At 40.8% G+C, this 22,975-nt stretch overlaps 1 protein-coding gene across 10 annotated transcripts in view; it reads right to left on the reverse strand.

Moving 5' to 3' along the window:
- The window catches only part of MITF (melanocyte inducing transcription factor), a 386,463-nt gene that overhangs the window by 238,011 nt on the left and 125,477 nt on the right, over positions 1 to 22,975 (reverse strand). The window contains exon 1 of one of the 10 annotated variants that reach the window (XM_082265302.1): positions 14,087 to 14,183. The exons of the other annotated variants lie outside the window; for them this stretch is intronic. Coding sequence (XP_082121428.1) covers positions 14,087 to 14,139 — 53 coding nt within the window. The 5' untranslated portion in view covers positions 14,140 to 14,183. Of the gene's footprint in view, positions 1 to 14,086; positions 14,184 to 22,975 lie in introns of those variants that run through there. 10 annotated transcript variants of the gene reach the window in all.

Below are 22,975 nucleotides of genomic sequence, written 5' to 3' on the forward strand. Positions count from 1 at the left end.
AGCACTTAAAATTACTGATATTCAATATTATCAATTGTATAATTTTTATACCTTTAATCACATTGCCTTTCACCAATTACCACATATTAATTTTATAATAATTTTTATAAATCACTACCATGCTTTATAATTATTTTAATTATTTAAATTATATTATATACATACTTTTAGTATATACATCATATAGTTAATACCATATATATGTCCGTCCACCAGATGGCGCATTATATATGATCACATTCCTTGTCTCCTCTATATACTTTCTTCCACCAGACGACATACTATATAAGATTCTATATTTTACACTCATCCTCTGTTTTTATAATATTTGTTAACAAATAAAATGTTTAGTATTTTTTATTATTATATATATATATGTTGTATACCTCCCTGTATGTATATATGGTGGTTCAACCAAGCGGGCGTGGGTTATTGGATTTATCATAGGATATTGATTGAAATATACACATACTTGGTTTGCAATTGCCAAGAAGAAAGCCATGGTCGTATTTTCTTATTAGTTGCACCACACGTTTTCGCAATTGACCTACGGCATCAGTCTATATTGAACACCTGTTATTTCTCGTTGTATTTCACAAACGAGCCCCGTCGCTTAGCAACCACCATATACAAAAGGGCTTACGCTGGAAGTGACTGGACGCTGCAGAAGACGTCACATGACGAAACGCGTACAGCGCCGTCACGTCACTTCCGGTTCCGGTCTCCAGTTGGAACGCATTGCGTTCCGGGACGCCACTACCTCGCTGTTTACTGATTTTATCTATGTGAGTACCCATTTTTATGTTACTGCTGGAAGGAATAAACTTTAAAAACGGTATTACACTATCGAGTTCTTTTCCATTTATATGATCCCTCCATCCACATACCTTTGAGTGGCCATATCAGTTCACCCCACGGATCGTTGGATATCCTACTATCGGATAGGATCTCACTTTAGGATATCCCTGCGGACCCTATACTACATCTCCCCCAGGAAGGGAACCACTACCCAGAGCCAGGACCAACAGGATATTACTACAGTACCTGCCCTATACCCCTGTGTGGGGTGGGTACATCTGGTGAGTAGGTTTTTCTACTAGAGGTTTCCCCGCCACTCGCCAGTCACCCACCTTGGGGGTCACCGCTGGATACTTATCCATTCACCACTCCTCGGGGCACAACCATCTATATATGGACTTATCTTAATAGCTGATCTGATCTAATACCATTTCTTATTTCTACCTTGGAGTTCATATTTCTTTGCACATTGAGCTTGCCCATAATATTGTTTGCACCTTTATTATTATACGGACTATTTATCACATGAATTTAGATCACATCACTTCTTGTTGCACTTTGTAAAAATAGTTTCCCGCACTTTATTCATTTTTTCTGGAAAAGTTTCCCGCACACCCAATTTAATTGTTGCACTTTTTGCACACTTTTTATATTATACCATTGCCTATGTATTTTTATTGCAACATGCTGATATTATTATTTTAGGTATATACTAAGAGATATACATATTTTAGTACTTTGCTCTTTATACTACGCACTTTGGTGGTTATTTATATTTTTTACTTCATTTTATTATTATATTTTTATATTTTTTCATATATTTCATATTAACTCATTCCCAATACCATTTTATGTTGGAATTTCACTATATTGTGGTATTATTTACATATCCACCATTTATATTTATATTTTTATTCCTCAATCACATCTGTGTTTCTACATTATATTTGTTTCATTTTATATATTTATATATACCTGTTTGCACTTTATAAGCAGCGCCACCACTTCATATTTACATTAACAGGCATATTGCCCAATGGCTGCAACCCATTCAAGTGAATGGGGCTGCTCTGCAAGCATGTGGTTGCAGCGTAGTTTACATCTACTTTAACCCCTTCCTACCCGCCCTAGCATCCCTTTCAAATGTTGTGAACAACTGAGGGGGGGGGGGGGGAAGGATTGGCGATCATATGACCACTGTGGGAGATTGTAAGTTTGCAAGCAATGTTTATATGTGATTGTTGATTTTTTGTAATGATTTGAATTTTTTATATGCTTACTGAAAATGAACAAAATATGAATATACAAAGAAAACACCGGTCCTGCCTGCTACCGATTATTCTGGACCCAGGGCTGTCTTTGATAGCTGGGTTCATGCAGTGGGTGCGCTCTCGGCACAGAAATATCGCCCCCCCAGGGTGAGGTGACGCGGTACAGCCCACCCTTTTGCCGCCGCACATACGTGTTACGCAGGCGGCAACGGATTAAAAAATAACTTAGATGTGTTTCAAGTTGTCGGTTTCACATGACTTCTTTTAGAAAGGTTGTAATGCCTTAGGTTTATAAAAAGTCCTTTTCTAAGTAATTAAACAACGTCCATTCTAAATTTAGCCAAGAGAAAATAGTTTACATTTACACCATCGCCGGCTTTAGTGTTGATAAAGAGTACAGTTGGTTAGTCAGCAGCTTCACTTCCACATCGCTGACACTCCGAGGATGACAGATCAAATCTGAGTCACGCCGGATGTGCCTAACTGAATCTGCCACTTCTCTGTGTTATTAAAGGTACCCTGGAGTCAGACATGGAAATGGAACATTGAAACCAACCCAGGGGACACCATCTACCCATCAATGGCATTCCTTGACTGCCTCATTAGTCAAATCCCTACAATTGCTTGCAGCGCCTTTGAAGTGACACAAATCTCTGGTTTCAAAAGGAAAATTCTATTTCAGTATGTATTCTTAACTCAGAAAAGTCCCTTCTATTGCACTCAGCCTCCTCCAAATCTCCAAATTACTTTTTTTTCTATGATCTAACTTCTAGTTAAAGAAGTGGTCTACAAACTGCGGCCTAGGGGCCGGATGTGGCCCTTTGCTTGCTTTTATCTGGCCTTTGGGGCACTATTTAATTCACTGACCCCAATAATGGGGCACAATTCCTCCCAAATGACACCAACGATGGGGCACAATTCCTCCCAAATGACACCACGATGGGGCACAGTTCCTCCCAAATGACACCAACAATGGGGCACAATTCCTCCCAAATGACACCAATGATGGGTCCCAATGACACCAATAATGGGGCACAATTCCTCCCAAATGACACCAACGATGGGGCACAATTCCTCCCAAATGACACCAACGATGGGGCACAGTTCCTCCCAAATGACACAAACGATGGGGCACAATTCCTCCGAAATGACACCAACGATGGGGCACAGTTCCTCCCAAATGACACCAACGATGGGGCACAATTCCTCCCAAATGACACCAATGATGGGTCCCAATGACACCAATAATGGGGCACAATTCCTCCCAAATGACACCAACGATGGGGCACAATTCCTCCCAAATGACACCAACGATGGGGCACAGTTCCTCCCAAATGACACCAATGATGGGTCCCAATGACACCAATAATGGGGCACAATTCCTCCCAAATTACACCAACGATGGGGCACAATTCCTCCCAAATGACACCAATGATGGGGCACAGTTCCTCCCAAATGACACCAACGATGGGGCACAATTCCTCCCAAATGACACCAATGATGGGTCCCAATGACACCAATAATGGGGCACAATTCCTCCCAAATGACACCAACGATGGGGCACAATTCCTCCCAAATGACACCAACGATGGGGCACAATTCCTCCCAAATGACACCAACGATGGGGCACAGTTCCTCCCAAAGACACAAACGATGGGGCACAATTCCTCCCCATGGCACGAGTTGAAGCTGTTATAACTGCAAAGGGTGGGTAAACTCAATATTGAACCCTAAGGACTAAGACTGGGATGCCATTAAATTTCATGTGCGTGTAAAGGCAGGTGTCCCAATACTTTTGACAATATAATGTATATGGTACATTCTTCATATTACACTACCTGTGTATTCATTTGTCCATATTTTCCACTGTGTTAGAGGATTTCTGCATTAATCTATAAAACATTTTACAATGAAAAATATGAAGGCATTCATTTAAAGATATATAAAGAAGTATAAACTACACGTAAAAAAAAAAAAAAAAAAAAAAAAACTCCTCAAACAATGACAAATGCATGTTACTGGAAAGCAGGCGAAGAAACAAAAAGCAAATATTTAAAATAGGAGAAGAGAAGTCCCTTAGTAAGTGCAGAATAGGCAACAAGGCACAAAACAACTGCTGAACAGCACAGAACGCCAACACGGTTCCCGGTCCTGAAAAGAAGCATGGATGGGATATGAGCAAATAATAGCAACAGCTCCACACAAAGCAGAGAGCTCCGACACAACAAATCTTTCCACGTTCAGCCTTTCACCATCCCCACCAATCCCTACCCTCACCACTGAAAAGAAGGAAAACTATTTCATAATCACCTTTCTAAACTTTACAAAATCACTTTAACAAATTTCTGCATTAGAATTAGTTTGAATTAAATTAGAATATTTGCTATAAAATGTGGGTGGACAAGTATGAGTATAAATTTTTTTTATTTATTTAAATGTTTACTAACAACACAGAGCTCTGTGCACGGAGCCGTGATGTGGATTTTTTTCCCCCTGCAAAGCAGGGAGAAAAATCATATTACACACATATTACACACATTGCACACAGGTAACCCCTTGACTTCCCCTTGATGTTAACCCCTTCCCAGCCAGCATTATTAGTACAGTGACAGCGTACCTGATCGGACCGGATCAGATGCTCCATGTACCTCTATGGACCAGCGGATGTCAGTGGTGACATCTCCGCTGACACCCGCTGCTATCTGATCCGATCCTGTCCTTGAAATCTAGATGGATGGAAAGCCTATTTTCCATCCGTCTGGAGGATCGGATTAGATAAGATGAAAACGAAAACGGACAGGCGATCCATTATCATCTGATCTCCAATAGAGGACAGCGGGGATCTGAAAGCTCTGTCTCTGCACAGTAAGCAGAGCCGGACCTGTCATGCACCTGCTCAGTGAGGATCGGCCGATCGATCCCCGCTGAGCAAAACGGAGTCCGCTGAGAGCACCGCCCGTGTGAAGGGGGCCCTAAGCATTTTTCTGACATGTTGCTTACAAGTTAAAATCAGTATTTTGTGCTAGAAAATTACGTAGAACCCCCAAACATTATATATATATTTTTTTGGGCTAAAATTGGGCTAACTTTACTCTTTTGGTTTTTTTTAATTCATGAAAATGTATTTCTTCCCAAAAAACTGCAATTGAAAGACCGCTGCGCAAATACCGTGTGACATAAAATCTTGCAATGATCATCATTTTATTCTCTAGGGCAGTGATGGCGAATCTTGGCACCCCAGATGTTTTGGAACTACATTTCCCATGATGCTCAACCACACTGCAGAGTGCATGAGCATCATGGGAAATGTAGTTCCAAAACATCTGGGGTGCCAATGTTCGCATTCACTGCTCTAGGGTCTCTGCTAAAAATATATATATAGTGTTTGGGGGTTCTAAGTAATTTTCTAGCAAAAAAAAATACTGATTTGAACTTGTAAGCAACATGTATCAGAAAAAGGCTTACAGCCCATTCACACTGCCGCGACAGGATTTTGCGGGGCGACCTGTGAATTTGCGGTGCACAGCGTGCACCGCGACCTCGGCGCGACTTGCACAGACTTCATATAATTGAATTAAAGTCGCCTCCAGGTTGCCCCAAAGTAGTACAGGACCCTTTTTCTAAGTTGGAGAGACTTGTGTCGCTCCTATTAGAACGGGTCCTGTACTATTCAATGGCGAGCGAGCGACCAAGTCGCCTGACAAGTCGCGCTAGTGTGAATGGACCCTTAGGGTCCTTTCACATGGGCGGTGCGCTCGGTGGACTCCGTTTTGCTCAGCGGGGGATCAATCTGCCGATCCCCACTGAGCAGGTGGATGACAGCTCCGTCTCCGCTTACTTTGCAGAGGCGGAGCTGTCAGATTCCCACTCTCCTCTATGGGAGATAGGATGAAAACGGACCGCCTGTCCGTTTTCATCCGATCCAATCCTCCAGATGGATGTAAAATAGGGTTTCCATCCATCCGGATTTCACGGACAGGATCGTGTCGGATAGGAGCGGGTGTCAGCTGAGATGTCTCCACTGACATCCGCCGCTCCATAGGGCTGTATGGAGCATCCAATCAGGTCCCCCTGAAAAACCGACAGGCGGACCGGATTGGAAAGCCCATGTGAAAGGGCCCTAGGCTCCAAGGGGTTAAGTTTTGTTCAGTTTAGAATTATTTTCCTGTTGATACAATACCTTTTAGGATATCATTGTTTCTTATATTGTCAGTAGTGATGATATTGAGTTATTAATATATCTATATTATGTACCATCTGTAAAATGTTTTATTGTACCTTATGTGCTGAAAATGATAATAAACCACAGTTTAAAAAAAAAAAAGCACAACAAAACTCACTAATATGCTAAAAAACGTGTGAATCAAGCGTTTCCATGCATTTCCACGGAATAAAAAAAGCTAAAAAAACACACCAATCCAATTCAAGCTATAAAAAAATTTCCAGAACGTCACTAAACTTAAGGTAACTGGTAGTAGAGATGTGCACCGTCTCCATAGAGAATAATTGATTTTCACTCCAGCATTTTGGAGCTTCAAGCTCCAAACTCCAAAACACAGAGGTGTGACGGGGGACTGAACGAGCCTTTACTGTACATCTCAAATTCGTATCATAAGAATACATGTAGTAAGCAGTAGGGATCGACCAATTATCGGCAAAGCCAATATATCGGGAGCAGGGCCGTCTTTAAGGCAGGGCAAAAGGGGAAGCTTCCCCGGGCCCAGTCATTGTTGTGGGGCCTAAAGCAGCTGCCCTTTGAGCCTGCACTGCCTGTGAATAGTTGATAAGTGGATTTTGGAAGGTCCAAGAAAATGTTTGCCCAGGGTCCAATCAATAATAAAGACGGCCCTGATCGGGAGCCGATAGGCACTTTCCCCGATATATCGGAATCGGCCCCCGGAGGTTACCGATATTGCCGATATTTCGGAAAGTGCTGTACCGGAGTGATGCCTGCAGCTAGAGGCATCACCCCAGTACCGGCGTCCATAGATGACAGTCGGCTGTCTTGTAATAACAACCGATGTGGCTGAGAAGCCGCTGGGCTGACATTACAAGGAGCGGGAGGGGACTTCCTCCCCCCTCACGACGCCTTCCGCGGCTCACTCGGGTCTCCTGTCCCACTGGGAGACCTGGACAACCAGCCTGCACGGCCACCGAAGAGAAGACCCCATCAAAGCTGCATTCGGCTCTGATCGGGTCTCCATGTAAAAACCCGGAAGTGATGTCATGACGTCACTTCCGGGTACTCGGCGCCAAATTAAGAAAAATGACAGCATTCAAAACAGCCAAACTTGGCGTTTTGAATGCTTTTAAGTGCAGAGGAGGGATTTGGGGTCTTTTAGACCCCCAGATCCCTCCACAACAGTACCTGTCAAAAAAAAATATATATATTTTTAATGTACGAAAATATCGGCCAATATCGGTTGATACCGATATGCGATGCCCAAAATATCGGTATCGGCAATAAAAAAAACAATATCAGTCGATCACTAGTAAGCAGGACAGTCAGCTAAACAAAATGCATTCTAGGATAAAACTTACATAGGGTAGATTTACTAAAACAAGAGAGTGTGCATTCTGGTGCAGCTGTGCATGGCAGCCAATCAGCTTCTACCTTCAGCTTTGTTCAATTAAACTTTGACAATAAAACCTGGAAGCTGATTGGTTTCTCTTCAGAGCTGCACCAGACTTTGCACTCTCCAGTTTTAGTAAATCAACCCCACAGCCACTCAGAAGGTCGGTGAGTTTGGCGAAATAATTCTATTGGCTGATATTTTTGTAGCGTGCATTGAAGTTTATTTGAAGCAGCAGATCTGTATGTCACTCATGTTTCTTATCCTTGTATTTAACTGGTGAGATCCGCTAAGCACTTTGCTGCATGAGCTGTGCTTTGGTGGCCGTCCAGAAGATGCTGAGCACATGCAAACTGCGCTATTTGGGAAAGCAAACAAAAAGGTTTTCTTTATTTTACTGCATTATCTCCGCAGGGAAGTATTGTCAGGAGAGAAAATTGATCTTTCTGCTTCGCAAATAGGTGGAAAAACAAAGAAATGTTTCCTTTAGAGAACATTAGAAATACAGGACAAAGTGCAACTAAACTCCCAAAACAAGAATTTAAAGAGTAACTCCACTTTTATTGGGGGGGGGGGGGGAGAAAATAAAACACTCCATTGTGGGTGATCTAAGTACTTTGCACGGATTTTAACAAACTTTGCGTCAGAAATAGCTGTTTGTTTCTCTGTGTCCATGTGCAAGGTGATTGAGAATGGGAGTGATTTCATAATTATCAATCAGCTGCTGCACTTGCAGGGCTCTAATGAGGAAAGTGGTAGGGTCTGTATCCCTTTCGATGTGATTTCCCTTTGGAAGTATCTCACCAAAAATGGCATTCTTGTTGCAGGGGATGCCTAAAATCTGACTTGTATCTTAGTGCAGACTTCTGGGACAATCAGTAATCCAATCACACAAACAGGAAATTATACTTCTGGGGTAGGGGAAGGGGATGGGGGGGGGGGGTTGTTTTGTACACCCAGGGCCGGAGCTACCTGTAGGGCGCAACTTAGCAGGGGGCACATTGGCGCCGGCATCCTGCATCCGGAATCAGTAATGGACCGGCCGATGCAGCACTCCTCACGCCCAAGCGCTACAGCAAGCCACGCTATGTGAGGACCTCCAGCGTCGCCGAAATCCCCATAGGAAAGATCTGAATAATGCTTTCCAATGGGAAGGTCTAATGCGCGTGCGCATCTGTTGGCGCGCATGCCTATTAGGTTTCCCCTGCAGGCTGACGTTGGGGGGGGAGGGGAGAAGAGTAGGCGGAGCCTGACCCAGTGCCAAAGTAAGTCTCTATGCTGGTGCAGTGGGTCCTTGGTTCTTCCTTGTGCACGACAATGCCCGGCCTCATGTGGCGAGAGTATGCAGCCAGTTCCTGGAGGATGAAGGAATTGATACCATTGAATGGCCCCCACGCTCGCTTGACTTAAATCTAATAGAACGCCTCTGGGACATTATATTTCGGTCCATCCGATGCCGCCGGTGTCACCTCAGTCGGTTCATTAGCTCAGTGATGCCCTGGTTCAGATCCATTGTCTCATTAAGAGCATGCCCCGACATTGTCAGGCATACATACAAGCACATGGGGGCCATACAAATTACTGAGGACAATTTTGAGTTGCTGCAATAAAATTTCAGCAAAATGGACTCGCCTGCTGCATCATTTATTTACTTTGATTTTCAGGGTCTTTGAATTCCGCCCTCTGTACAGTGATCATTTTCCCTTCCATCAAATGATGGTGGCATCCTTTCCTTCCTAACACATTACCCAGTCCATACCAGTATAGATATCCAGAATTATATTTGTACCCATTGAGATCTGATGTGTTTTCAAAGTGTTCCTTTCTGGTAACAATGTAAAAATATGTTTTTCATTTGTATGTTTTTATGTTCTAGAACTTAGAAATTCACTGCTGGGTAACTGTTAAAAATGAATGTGATGATCTGAAGAAGCAGCATTCAACCACGAAACGCGTTATTGTCTCAATACACTTTACATTATTTCATCAATGGATTAACATTTGTGTATGTTTTTCATGTCATATACTCTTTTGTAAAATAAACATTTGTGTATTTTTTATACCATAAAATGTTTGCTAGTGTATCCTGTTAAATACCGGTAGGTCACCCTTGATCACCCACCCTCCACTTTTCTCTTTTTATGTAAAAATATCCATACCCGGAATGAAATGAATGGGTCACAGCCTCATTGTGTATCACTCTTCATGTGTGCAAACCAATAAAAAAAAATATTTAAAAGCAAAAAATTAAACAACAAATGTAATGCTTCTAATCATAAAATTATATTACATTCAATCAAATGTTATGCACTGCAGAATGTGGTTGTCTTGTGTTGAATGCACATGTATGTATTACTACATGTATGTGATATGCACATGTATGTACTGTATGTATTATGTATTACTATATGTATGTGGCATGCACATGTATGTACTGTATGTATTACTATATGTATGTAGCATGCACATGCATGTACTGTATGTATTACTATATGTATGTAGCATGCACATGTATGTACTGTATGTATTATGTATTACTATATGTATGTGGTATGCACACGTACGTACTGTATGTATTATGTATTACTACACATAAGTAGTATGCACATGTATGTACTGTATGTATTACTACATGTATGTAGCATGCACATGTATGTACTGTATGTATTATGTATTACTATATGTATGTGGTATGCACATGTATGTACTGTATGTATTATGTATTACTACACATAAGTAGTGTGCACATGTATGTACTGTATGTATTACTACATGTATGTAGCATTCACAAGTGTGTACTGTATGTATTATGTATTACTACACATAAGTAGTGTGCACATGTATGTACTGTATGTATTATGTATTACTACACATACATAGTATGCACATGTATGTACTGTATGTATTATGTTTTACTACACAGAAGTAGTATGCACATGTATGTACTGTATGTATTATGTTTTACTACACAGAAGTAGTATGCACATGTATGTACTGTATGTATTATGTATTACTACACATAAGCAGTATGCACATGTATGTATTGTATGTATTATGTATTACTACACATAAGCAGTATGCGCATGTATGTATTACTACATGTATGTAGTATGCACATGTATTTACTGTATGTATTATGTATTACTACACATAAGTAGTATGCACATGTATGTACTGTATGTATTATTATATGTATGTAGTATGCACATGTATTTACTGTATGTAGTATGTATTACTACATGTATGTAGTATGCACATGTATGCACTGTATGTATTACTACATGTATGTGGTATGCACATGTATGTACTGTATGTATTATGTATTACAACACACGCGTAGTATGCACATGTATGTACTGTATGTATTATGTATTACAACACACGCGTAGTATGCACATGTATGTACTGTATGTATTATGTATTACTACACATAAGCAGTATGCACATGTATGTATTGTATGTATTATGTATTACTACACATAAGCAGTATGCGCATGTATGTATTACTACATGTATGTAGTATGCACATGTATTTACTGTATGTATTATGTATTACTACACATAAGTAGTATGCACATGTATGTACTGTATGTATTATTATATGTATGTAGTATGCACATGTATTTACTGTATGTAGTATGTATTACTACATGTATGTAGTATGCACATGTATGCACTGTATGTATTACTACATGTATGTGGTATGCACATGTATGTACTGTATGTATTATGTATTACAACACACGCGTAGTATGCACATGTATGTAGTGTATGTATTATGTATTACAACACACGCGTAGTATGCACATGTATGTACTGTATGTATTATGTATTACTACACACGCGTAGTATGCACATGTAGCATGCATGCAGTAAAAATGCAACACATCCTATTCTTTTTCAATGTGAACTGCACTAATAGGACACGAGGGAAATTTCCTGTCTATGTCTCAGGACTGTGTTGGGAAAGGCTGCCCAGTGCAGCCCAACACATATGATGTGAATAAGCCTTAAATGTTTACATTCATGAGAAATTGTTAGGTAAAATGTAAAATGTACTTCTATAGATAAAAAAGGGAATGTATGGCTAAACAAAAAGAAAATGACAACTTTGGTTCAACAAAAAAATGACAAAAGTTGGAAAGAAGAGAATATCATGGACAAAATTCAACTCTCCTTCATATAAAACTATAAGTTCCAGTTCACACCATATAAATGCAGTCCGGATGTGTTCCAGATGTTTTTCTGCATGTGCGTTTTTGATTTATTCCAGACCAGTGCATTTTTTATGTGTTTTCGGTGCATATTTAATGCAATCCAGTACATCCGCCCCCCCCCCCCTCTTTTTTTAAGGACATGTGTGTTACAGTGCATTTTTGGTTCTTTTAAGTGCATTCCAGTGCTTTCCAGTGCTTTCCAGTGCGTTATTGATGCGTTTTACAGAGTTCCAGTACAGTCCAGTGCAGGAAAAAATCAGCATTTTCTACTTTTTTTTTCTGGATCTGTAATGCAGTGGAACCGATCGCACTGGTGTGAACTGTGCCATTAAAAACCATATAACCTACTATCCATGTGTTTTTGATGTAGAAAAAAAAGGCACTGGAGGAGAGAGAGAGATAACATGAAAAATGCATTGGAATTGAATTGCAAAACGCATCAAATCGCACTGGACACGCTGCACTACAAAACTTAGTAAACTCGCACCGCATGAGTGTGAACCTAGAAAAAAAAATCAATTAAAAAGTTAAGCAAAGATAAAAAATATCAGTTGGCTTATGGATAACCTAATTGTCAAACTGTTGATAATAGATCTTCACAGTCCAATGTGGACAGAAACGTTCAACCATGGTCCCATCCTTGTAAGTGCCGGTTCACACTGAAGCGGCACGACTTCGGGGGGCGACCTGTGAAGTCGCGTGTCCCGCTGTGCACCGCGACTTCGGTGCGACTTGCAGGGACTTCATATAATGAATGTCGATGCAAGTCGCCTCCAGGTAGCCCCCCGAAGTAGTACGGGACCCTTTTTCTAAGTTGGAGCGACTTGTGTCGCTCCTATTAGAACGGGTCCTGTGCTAGTCAATGGACCACAAAGGACCGTGACTTGTCAGGCTGACAAGTTGCGGCAGTGTGAATGGGCTCTAAAAGTCGCCATGTTTTTTATTGTATACATTTGATGTTTTTCTATCATTTTTGTATGTATCAATAAATGTATTACTAAGAGCCGGTTCACAATGAGGCGATCCGACTTGCCGGGGCGACTTGTGAAGTCGCGGTGCACAGCGCGCACCGCGACCTCGGAGCGGCCGGCACGGACTTCATATCATTGAAGTCAATGCAGGTCGCTCCAGGTCGCCCCAAAGTAGTACAGGACCCTTTTTCTAAGTCGGAGCGACTTGTGTCGCTCCTATTAGAACGGGTCCTGTACTATTCAATGGACCGCGACCGACCGCGACTTGTCAGGCTGACAAGTCGCGGCAGTGTGAATGGGCTCTAAGAGTCGCCATGTTTTTTATTGTGTACATTTGATGTTTTTCTATCATTTTTGTATGTATCAATAAATGTATTACTAATACTTATTACTTATTATTGTTACTACTTACTTATTATTAGTATTAATAATCATTATAATTATTATTATTATTATTATTATTATTAATTATTATTATTACTTATTACTAATACTATATAATAGATTTATTACTAATAATATCTTACTATAATACTTTTATTATTACTACTTTTGTTCTTAGTGCAGTGCCCCTTAAAGTCCCTTAAGAGGGTTTTTTGGCTTTTTCAACTGTTGATAATAAATATAATAATAACCTGATAATAAATTATGAATTTCAAAAAAAAAATAATAATAAAAAAAAAACTATTTATGTTTTATGTATTAAAACATTTCAAGTCAATCATTAATTTTGACAAAAACAGAGTAACATGGTAATTTAAATCAGTTTAAGAAAAATTTTAAGAAATTGAATACTCTCTGCATGAAATGACCAAATTGCCCATTAAAAAAAGTAATAATGAAAACAATCAGACCCAGAAATAGAAAACAAGCAATGAAAAAAACGACGGCAGCCGGTTAAGACGAAATATTGACTTTAGTTTGTTGTTGACTTCAAATACTGCATCACACTCAGGGGAATTTTTTGAAAACATATTTATCTCAAACTTGTTTGGCATTTGTAAATGAAAATGAGTTCTGTACTGGTAAACAGGTCCCTGACTATACAGTTTAACCCCAAATAGAAGAGCCATAGCCACCAGGCAAATAAAATAAATAAAAAAAAAAAAAATATATATATATATATAAAAGTAAGCAAATAAATAAATGTTAGTATTTAAATAATCACCAAATATAAAGTGTTCAAAGACTAAAAGCGTAAAAAATGAAGTACAATAATTAAAATTAAAAAATAAATGTTCACGAAGTAATGGTACCTTGTTAAGAGGTCATATTTCATTTCTTGGCTCAGAAAGCAGAGTGTGTTCATGTTGCAGTCACCACAACAGAAGTCAGCAAGTACAATAAAAAGAAAAAAAAAAGCTTTCCTAGTCACCGGCTTCCAGAAAGTGACTACACACAAACACCCACGTCCTGCCGTGTCACATCGGTGTTCTGCACAACTAGAAGCTTTTAAAGCATTCTGATTTCTGACAAATCAAAGGCAATTCATTTACAACGGCTAACCGGGGAACCTGTGAACGGGTAGATAAATTCCACCGGCTTCCATAATTTACATAGAGTGAAAACGATTTGGCGAAGCCATAATTTGACCGTTTTTTTACCCTACAAGAATCCGGCTTTACCTCCCTCTTTAACCACTTTTACCCCCCCTTAATGACCAGGCCATTTTTTGCGTTATTTTAACTAACAATTGCGCGGTCGTGCAACGATGTACTCAAATACAATTGATGTCCTTTTTGTCCCACAAATATGGCTTTCTTTTGGTGGTATTTGATCACCTCTGCCTTTTTTAAATTTTGCGCTATAAGAGTCCATTCACACTAGCGCGACTTGTCAGGCGACCAAGTCGCCTGACAAGTCGCGGTCGTTCGCTCGCCATTGAGTAGTACAGGACCCGTTCTAATAGGAGCGACACAAGTCGCTCCGACTTAGAAAAAGTGTTCTGTACTACTTTGGGGAGACCTGGAGCGACTTGCATTGACTTCATTTATATGAAGTCCGTGCAAGTCGCGCTGAAGTCACGGTGCACTTCACAGGTCGCCCCACCAAGTCGTGTCGCGCCAGTCTGTATGGGCTGTGAACAAAAAAAAAGAGCAACAATTTGGAAAAAAAACACAATTTTTTTTACTTTCTGCTATAAAACATTCCCAATAAAAAAATTTAACAAACCAATTTAACAGTTTAGGCCAATTTGTATTCTGCTACATATTTTTGGTAAAAAGAAAAAAAATACAAAAAGCGTATTTTAATTGGTTTGAGCAAAAGTTATCGCGTTTACAAACTATGGGATAGATTTTTGGACTTTTTATTATTTTTTTTGTTTTTATTACTAATGGCGGCGATCAGCGATTTTTATCGGGACTGCGACATTGCGGCGGACAAAATCTGACACTAACGTGACACTTTGTGAGGACCAGTGACATTAATACAGTGCTAAATAATATGCACTGTTACTGTATAAATGGCACTGGCAGAGAAGGGGTTAATACTAGGGGTGATCAAAGGTTTAAATGTATGCCTAAATATGCTTACTGACTGTGGAGGGGGCAGGGCTCTGTGACAGGCAAAAACTGATTGGTGTTTCAGCTTAGCTGAAACACGCGATCTTTGTCTGCCTGTCTGACAGGAGAGCCGCCTGCTTTGTTTACATAGGCAGGCGGCTCTCCTGTCAGTTTCTGTGAAGATCGCGGGAGGCTGACGGCGATCGTGCTTGGTCCCCCCCGCGGTCTGACTCCTGCTGTGGCTAATCACAGCCAGAGCGCAGTTCCTGCGGCGCGTGCACATAATCATGTAGATCTACGGGATTATATGCAGCCTGAGCCGCCCTGCCGCAGTAAATCTGGGTGGGGCGGACAGCAAGTGGTTACTTCACAGACAGTGTGCAGAAAGTGAGTATAAAGATGTAAAACATCTGCAAACAACTTCATAAAAATAATGTTCTTTAGGAAGAAACATACATTCCACATTATTAATTATGCCAACAAAGTTAGTGTGTGCTGTAAATTGCCTCCAGCTCTTTCTTCTTGCTGGAGGTTGCCATTTTGCTGAAGCACAGAGCCCCTGAGCAGCAGTAAATCTTTACAATGTCAGCAGATCGGCCTCTAAATTTTTAGCATAGTGCCGAAAAACAGAGAGCAATTGAGTATGTGCAGAGCAGGGTGAGATGGACATCATCCCGGTATAACCACTGAAAGTCCTGTGACGTACTGGTATATCGCTGGTCATTAAAGAGGAAGTAAACCCTCCTCAGGAAGTTGTACCTATAGGTAAGCCTATGATAAGGCTTACCTATAGGTACTGTAAATATCTCCTAAACATGTACCGTTTAGGAGATATTTACCTTTAATGCAGCCAGTGACGTCACTGGCGCATGCGCTCTGAAGGAACGGCTGATCGTGCCGTTCCTTCAGAGCCCCGTGCCGTGACCGTCGGCTCCCGCGCGCGTGCGCGGGAGTGACGTCACCGCGGCTCCGGCCAATCAGATGACCGGATGCCGCGATCCCGGAAGACGGGCGACATGTCATGTCGCCCGTCATACAGGTAAGAGAGCGGCACGGCGGGGGCTCGTTTTAAGGTAAGTATTTCATAATGAGCTAGTATGCGATGCATACTAGCTCATTATGTCTTTCTCTTGCAGGTTGTAAAAAAAAAAAAAAATGTTTAAACGAGTTTACAACCTCTTTAAGTGGAAGTGGAACTTTACCCATAACAACTTCATAAAAAATAATGTACTATATATATATACTATATATACACCATATATAAACACACGCACATATATATGTGTATATATATATATATATATATATATATATATATATATATATATATATATATATATATATACATACATACAGTATATACACATATACATATATAATATTAATAAATGAATAATAATATAATATATAAAATAAATATTAAAATAATGAAATATAAATCATCAATTCCTCCTGTATTGAATTGTATTGTAACTGTATTGTCTTCCCTCATATTGAAAAGCGCTGCGCAAACTGTTGGCGCTATATAAATCCTGTATAATAATAATAAAATAATAATAAAACACGTAAACCATCATTTACAATCCACATGAAAATCATGTTAAAGATTTTTAGTTAAATATTATTTTAACAGGAAAAAAAAAAAGTAAACACTTTTAATATAAAAAAGTTGAATTTCTAAGAGTGATTAAAACTTCTAAAGCACTAAAAACAGAAAAATAAAACAGTGATGTAAGGACTTTTCTAAAAATAACTCTCTATTGTTCCCTATTACAGCCAAGAATTCTGAGCATCTAAAATTGTGTCACAGATATGAATTTTGTGCAGAAGTTCAGGCGAATAACCTTTACACATCCAACGTGCCTTTATTTTTATACAATGCATTTCAACACAGTGGAAAATATTTGAACTTTATATACATTTCATAATAGTAATGATTGCTCCCCGCAACCCAAATGTTTGATCTGCTCTGTTGGATATTTGGGTATGAATATAAGTTGAGTTAGTGTTTCAGGGTACATGGCAGGGGCGGCCCATCCATTGGGGGTGCAGGGTCACCACCCCCCATCCATGTGTCCGGCCCCCTAATCTACATGCAGGGCGCCGGACGCATGGATTCCAATAGGGGATTTTTTTTTTTGAAGCATGTGATTAGAGCCAGAGGCTCTAGTAGGCTTCAAAAAAGGGTGGGCTCGGGGCATGGAGCACTGCGCCCTGAGCCCACCCAGTTGTTTGACAATGGCGAATGAATATTCGCTATTGTCACACTGACTCTCCTCCTGGCCAATCATGAGGACAGCAGCTCAGCCATCCAGCACTCTCCGTAGGAAGGAGGAGATAAGGAGGCAGACGGGAGGGGGGAATGTGTCGCCTACTGACTGGCCGACCGACCCGGGGGGGGGGGACGCATTGGTTTGACGTCCCCCCCCCCTGATTTACTGAACACCAGCCGCCACTGGTACACGGTGTACCCATGTACCAAAGTTTTATAACCTCAACTTTCAAAATTTAAGGAACAGAAGTTTGTAAGACTAGCTCATTTTAGCGATTGAGAGACAGCGATTAACAAACCTAACCTTTATCTCTGCTCCCTAATGTTATAAGAGCTGTCATCAACAATTATTAGTTGTAGACTTCCAGCTTCCAGGGGTTTCGGCCAGGTGTGGTATATGCATACCAAAGTTACAATGGTCCAACTCAGCGTAACTATGTATAAAATATTTATACCTGCAATTCTTCTTTATACTACAGACAGGTCATTCAGATGTCAATCCACCAGTAGAAACAATCAGAGCAAACCCACATTGTAGTAACATACCAACTTTATCTATATAGATTTGTTATAGATCTATATTGGATCTATATAGGTTTGTCTCCAAACTTTCCAAAAAAAGAAAGCCAGTTTACTGTCCTTCAGGCCTTAGGGAGGCCAGACTGTGCCTAGTGGAAGTTAACAATTCCCGATCTTTGGTATTAGGGTTCGTTGGGAGGAATAGTGGCCCATTTCCCGATCTTTGGTATTAGGGTTCCTTGGGAGGAATAGTGCACCATTTCCCGATCTTTGGTATTAGGGTTCGTTGAGAGGAATAGTGCACCATTTCCCGATCTTTGGTATTAGAGTTCGTTGGGAGGAATAGAGCACCATTTACCGATCTTTAGTATTAGGGTTCGTTGAGAGGAATAGTGCACCATTTCCCGATCTTTGGTATTAGGGTTCGTTGGGAGGAATAGTGAACCATTTCCCGATCTTTGGTGTTAGGGTTCGTTGGGAGGAATAGTGCACCATTTCCCGATCTTTGGTATTAGGGTTCGTTGAGAGGAATAGTGCACCATTTCCCGATCTTTGGTATTAGGGTTCGTTGGGAGGAATAGTGCACCATTTACAGATCTTTAGTATTAGGGTTCGTTGAGAGGAATAGTGCACCATTTCCCGATCTTTGGTATTAGGGTTCGTTGGGAGGAATAGTGAACCATTTCCCGATCTTTGGTATTAGGGTTTGTTGAGAGGAATAGTGCACCATTTCCTGATCTTTGGTATTAGGGTTCATTGGGAGGAATAGTGCACCATTTCCTGATCTTTGGTATTAGGGTTTGTTGGGAGGAATAGTGCACCATTTCCCGATCTTTGGTATTAGGGTTCGTTGGGAGGAATAGTGCACCATTTCCTGATCTATGGTATTAGGGTTCGTTGGGAGGAATAGTGCACCATTTCCTGATCTTTGGTATTAGGGTTAGTTGAGAGGAATAGTGCCCCATTTCCTGATCTTTGGTATTAGGGTTAGTTGAGAGGAATAGTGCACCATTTCCCAATCTTTGATATTAGGGTTAGTTGAGAGGAATAGTGAACCATTTCCCGATCTTTGGTATTAGGGTTAGTTGGGAGGAATAGTGCACCATTTCCCAATCTTTGGTATTAGGGTTAGTTGGGAGGAATAGTGCACCATTTCCCGATCTTTGGTATTAGGGTTCGTTAGGAGGAATAGTGCACCATTTCCCAATCTTTGGTATTAGGGTTCGTCGAAAGGAATAGTGCACCATTTCCTGATCTTTGGTATTAGGGTTCGTTGAGAGGAATAGTGAACCATTTCCCAAATCTTTGGTATTAGGGTTCGTTGAGAGGAATAGTGCACCTTTTCCTGATCTTTGGTATTAGGGTTAATTGAAAGGAATAGTGCACCATTTCCCGATCTTTGGTATTAGGGTTCATTGGGAGGAATAGTGCACCATTTTTGTCGTTAGTGGAAGGAATTATGCCTCATCAGTGTCAGTGGAAGGAATATTGCCCCATTCTTGGTGCCAGTGGCAGGATTTGTGCCCCATTGTTGGTGTCAGTGGCAGATATAATGCCTCAAGGGCCAGATAAAGGCAAGCAAAGGGCTGCATCTGGCCCCAGGGACGCAGTTTGGAGACCATTGCTATATAGTAATGTAGGAATAAAACCCTGGACCCCAGCACTGCGTGCATTCGTTCTTACCATCTACAGCACTGACTATTCCACTCTAAAAGGTTACAAGTCTCTTCCTAAGTACGTGACATGACTGCTGGATTTGTCAATTTAGTCCCCCCCCCCCCATTGAACCCCAACAAATACATGGACTGTGCAGCATGGTTTTAAAATGGCCAGGGGCCATTAACAAGTAAAGCACTTACCAATCAAAATCAAATAAACCATTACCATACCAATTAAAAAAAATGACAACTCTTGGATTCTAAGGGGTCTTTGATGTCTGCTAGTAAAACAAAACCTCCTGCGCTCAAGTGCTGTCTGATGGAGCAGAAAGAGGTGCACTACAAACTCAGATGTAGAGAGAGCTGTTTGGTCTTGCTGCCCCCTTCAGGATCAAGGGTATCCAGAACCACTGGTAGAAAAGACAAAAAAGAAAAAGAGGGGCGCCCCGACCTAGTGCATTACCATAAAACCATTTATTAAAATATTAAAAAGTGTACAAAGTACTCACAAGACTGGTGTGATACAACACACATCAAAATTGCATATACAGTCTCCAAAGTAGCCAGGTCCCAATTGTGACGAATGGACATGCAGATGGTCGCATGGGGCTGCTGTGGCTAGGCTGACGCGTTTCAGGGGCGAGCCCCCTTCCTCAGAGCCAGAAAAAATGCTGCTAAAGGGTTGGGGCGGAGCAGGAAGAGGTGGGGCCAGCTCCCATTTAGTCTTCGGCCGTTCGGCTTGTGATTTAGCAGCATTTTTTCTGGTTCTGAAGGAAGGGGGTTCGCCCCTGAAACGCGTCAGCCTAGCCACAGCAGCTCCATGCGACCATCTGCATGTCCATCTGCATGTCCATTCGTCACAATTGGGACCTGGATACCTTGGAGACTGTATATGCAATTTTGATGTGTGTTGTATCACACCAGTCTTGTGAGTACTTTGTACACTTTTTAATATTTTAATAAATGGTTTTATGGTAATGCACTAGGTCAGTGCGCCCCTCTTTTTCTTTTTTGTCTTTTCTACCTTTGGTGTCTGCTAGCCTAAGAATTGACTATGATCAAACCATGTTCCCAGCCACACCCCGAGGCTCAAGGATAGTTCTAAACTGACCATTCCCAATTTGATCTTGAATACTTACCTATTGGTCCTAAAAATGTACCATTCTCATTTAGATTTTCTAATGGAACGAGCCCTGGTAAAAAAAATAAAAACAATACCAAAAGGAGAAGCACCATGCCACCAGAAGCTCCATATTTGCAACCATCCCACTAGACCCCCTACCCACCACGCTGCTATGACATATCTTTCTATAATCTGACCTAGTTCTCATACGAGAAATGAGGGTGGGCAGGTGAGACAACTTTCTCCTCTTGTTTACACTTTTGGAATGATCTTCCAGCAATCACCACTGCTCCTAATTCTGCAGTTTCTTAAAACCACGTGACCGTCAACCTCCCAACCAGTTAAACTGGAACTTTACCCATAACAACTTCATAAAAATAATGTTCTTTAGCAAGAAACATACATTCCACATTATTAATTATGCCAACAAAGTTAGTGTGTGCTGTAAATTGCCTCCAGCATTGCTCCTGTTTCTTCTTGCTGGAGGTTACCATTTTGCTGAAGCCCAGAGCCCCTGAGCAGCAGTAAATTATTACAATGTCAGCAGATTGGCCTCTACATTTTTGGCATAGTGCCTGAAAAACAGAGAGCAATTGAGTATGTGCAGAGCTAAAACTCTATAGGCCATAAAAAGAAGCCAAATCTAAACATGATCCAGAAGTGCAGGCGTTTTCTCTGGGCCAAGGCTCATTTAAAATGGTCTGTGGCAAAGTGGAAAACTGTTCTGTGGTCAGACGAATCAAAATTTGAAGTTCTTTTTGGAAAACTGGGACACCATGTCATCCGGACTAAGGAGGACAAGGATAACCCAAGTTGTTATCAGTGCTCAGTTCAGAAGCCTGCATCTCTGATGGTATGGGGTTGCATGAGTGCGTGTGGCATGGGCAGCTTACACATCTGGAAAGGCACCATCAATGCTGAAAGGTATATCCAAGTTCTAGAACAACATATGCTCCCATCCAGACGTCGTCTCTTTCAGGGAAGGCCTTTCATTTTCCAACATGACAATGCCAGACCACAGCCTGCATCAATTACAACATCATGGCTGCATAGAAGAAGGATCCGGGTACTGAAATGGCCAGCCTGCAGTCCAGATCTTTCACCCATAGAAAACATTTGGTGCATCATAAAGAGGAAGATACGACAAAGAAGACCTAAGACAGTTGAGCAACTAGAAGCCTTTATTAGACAAGAATGGGACAACAATCCTATTCCTAAACTTGAGTAACTTGTCTCCTCAGTCCCCAGACGTTTGCAGACTGTTATAAAAAGAAGAGGGGATGCCAAACAGTGTTAAACATGGCCTTGTCCCAACTTTTTTGAGATATGTTGATGCCATGAAATTTAAAATAAACTTATTTTTACCCTTAAAATGATACATTTTCTCAGTTTAAACATTTGATATGTCATCTATGTTTTATTTTGAATAAAATATTTAAATTTGAAACTTCCACATCATTGCATTCTGTTTTTATTTACAATTTGTAGTGTCCCAACTTTTTTTAAATCGGGTTTGTATGATGATGCTGTACTGCACGGGTGACAGAATGTAAAAAAAAAATGATAATTTTTTTAATTTCTTCGTTTTCCAAACAATTATGACAAAAAAATTACAACTACAAAAAGATTGCCGTGCCTCATACTAAGTACCTTGGACTGTCTACATTCCAAAATGAGGTCATTTGGGGCATATCTGGGCTGTCCTGACATTTTTGGGCCTCAAGAAATGAGGCCATCAGTACATCAGAATTGATCAGTTTTGAGATATATATATATATATATATATATATATATATACCATAGTTTGTAGACTCAATAACTTTCCTACAGAATAAATAATATACACTGATTTTGGTTATTTTCAACAAAATGTAGCAGAATACATTTTGGCCTAAGACCCCGTTCACACTGGGGCGAGCCGGCTTTGCCGGGCGACCTGTGAAGTCGCGGTGCGCAGCTCGCACCACGACCTCGGAGCAGCCGGCACGGACTTCATATAATTGAAGTCAATGCAGGTCGGTCCGGGTCGCCCCAAAGAAGCTCCGGACCCTTTTTCTAAGTCGGATCGA

Source organism: Pelophylax lessonae, assembly GCF_965119305.1.
Source record: "Pelophylax lessonae genome assembly, chromosome: 8".
Classification (NCBI taxonomy): domain Eukaryota; kingdom Metazoa; phylum Chordata; class Amphibia; order Anura; family Ranidae; genus Pelophylax; species Pelophylax lessonae.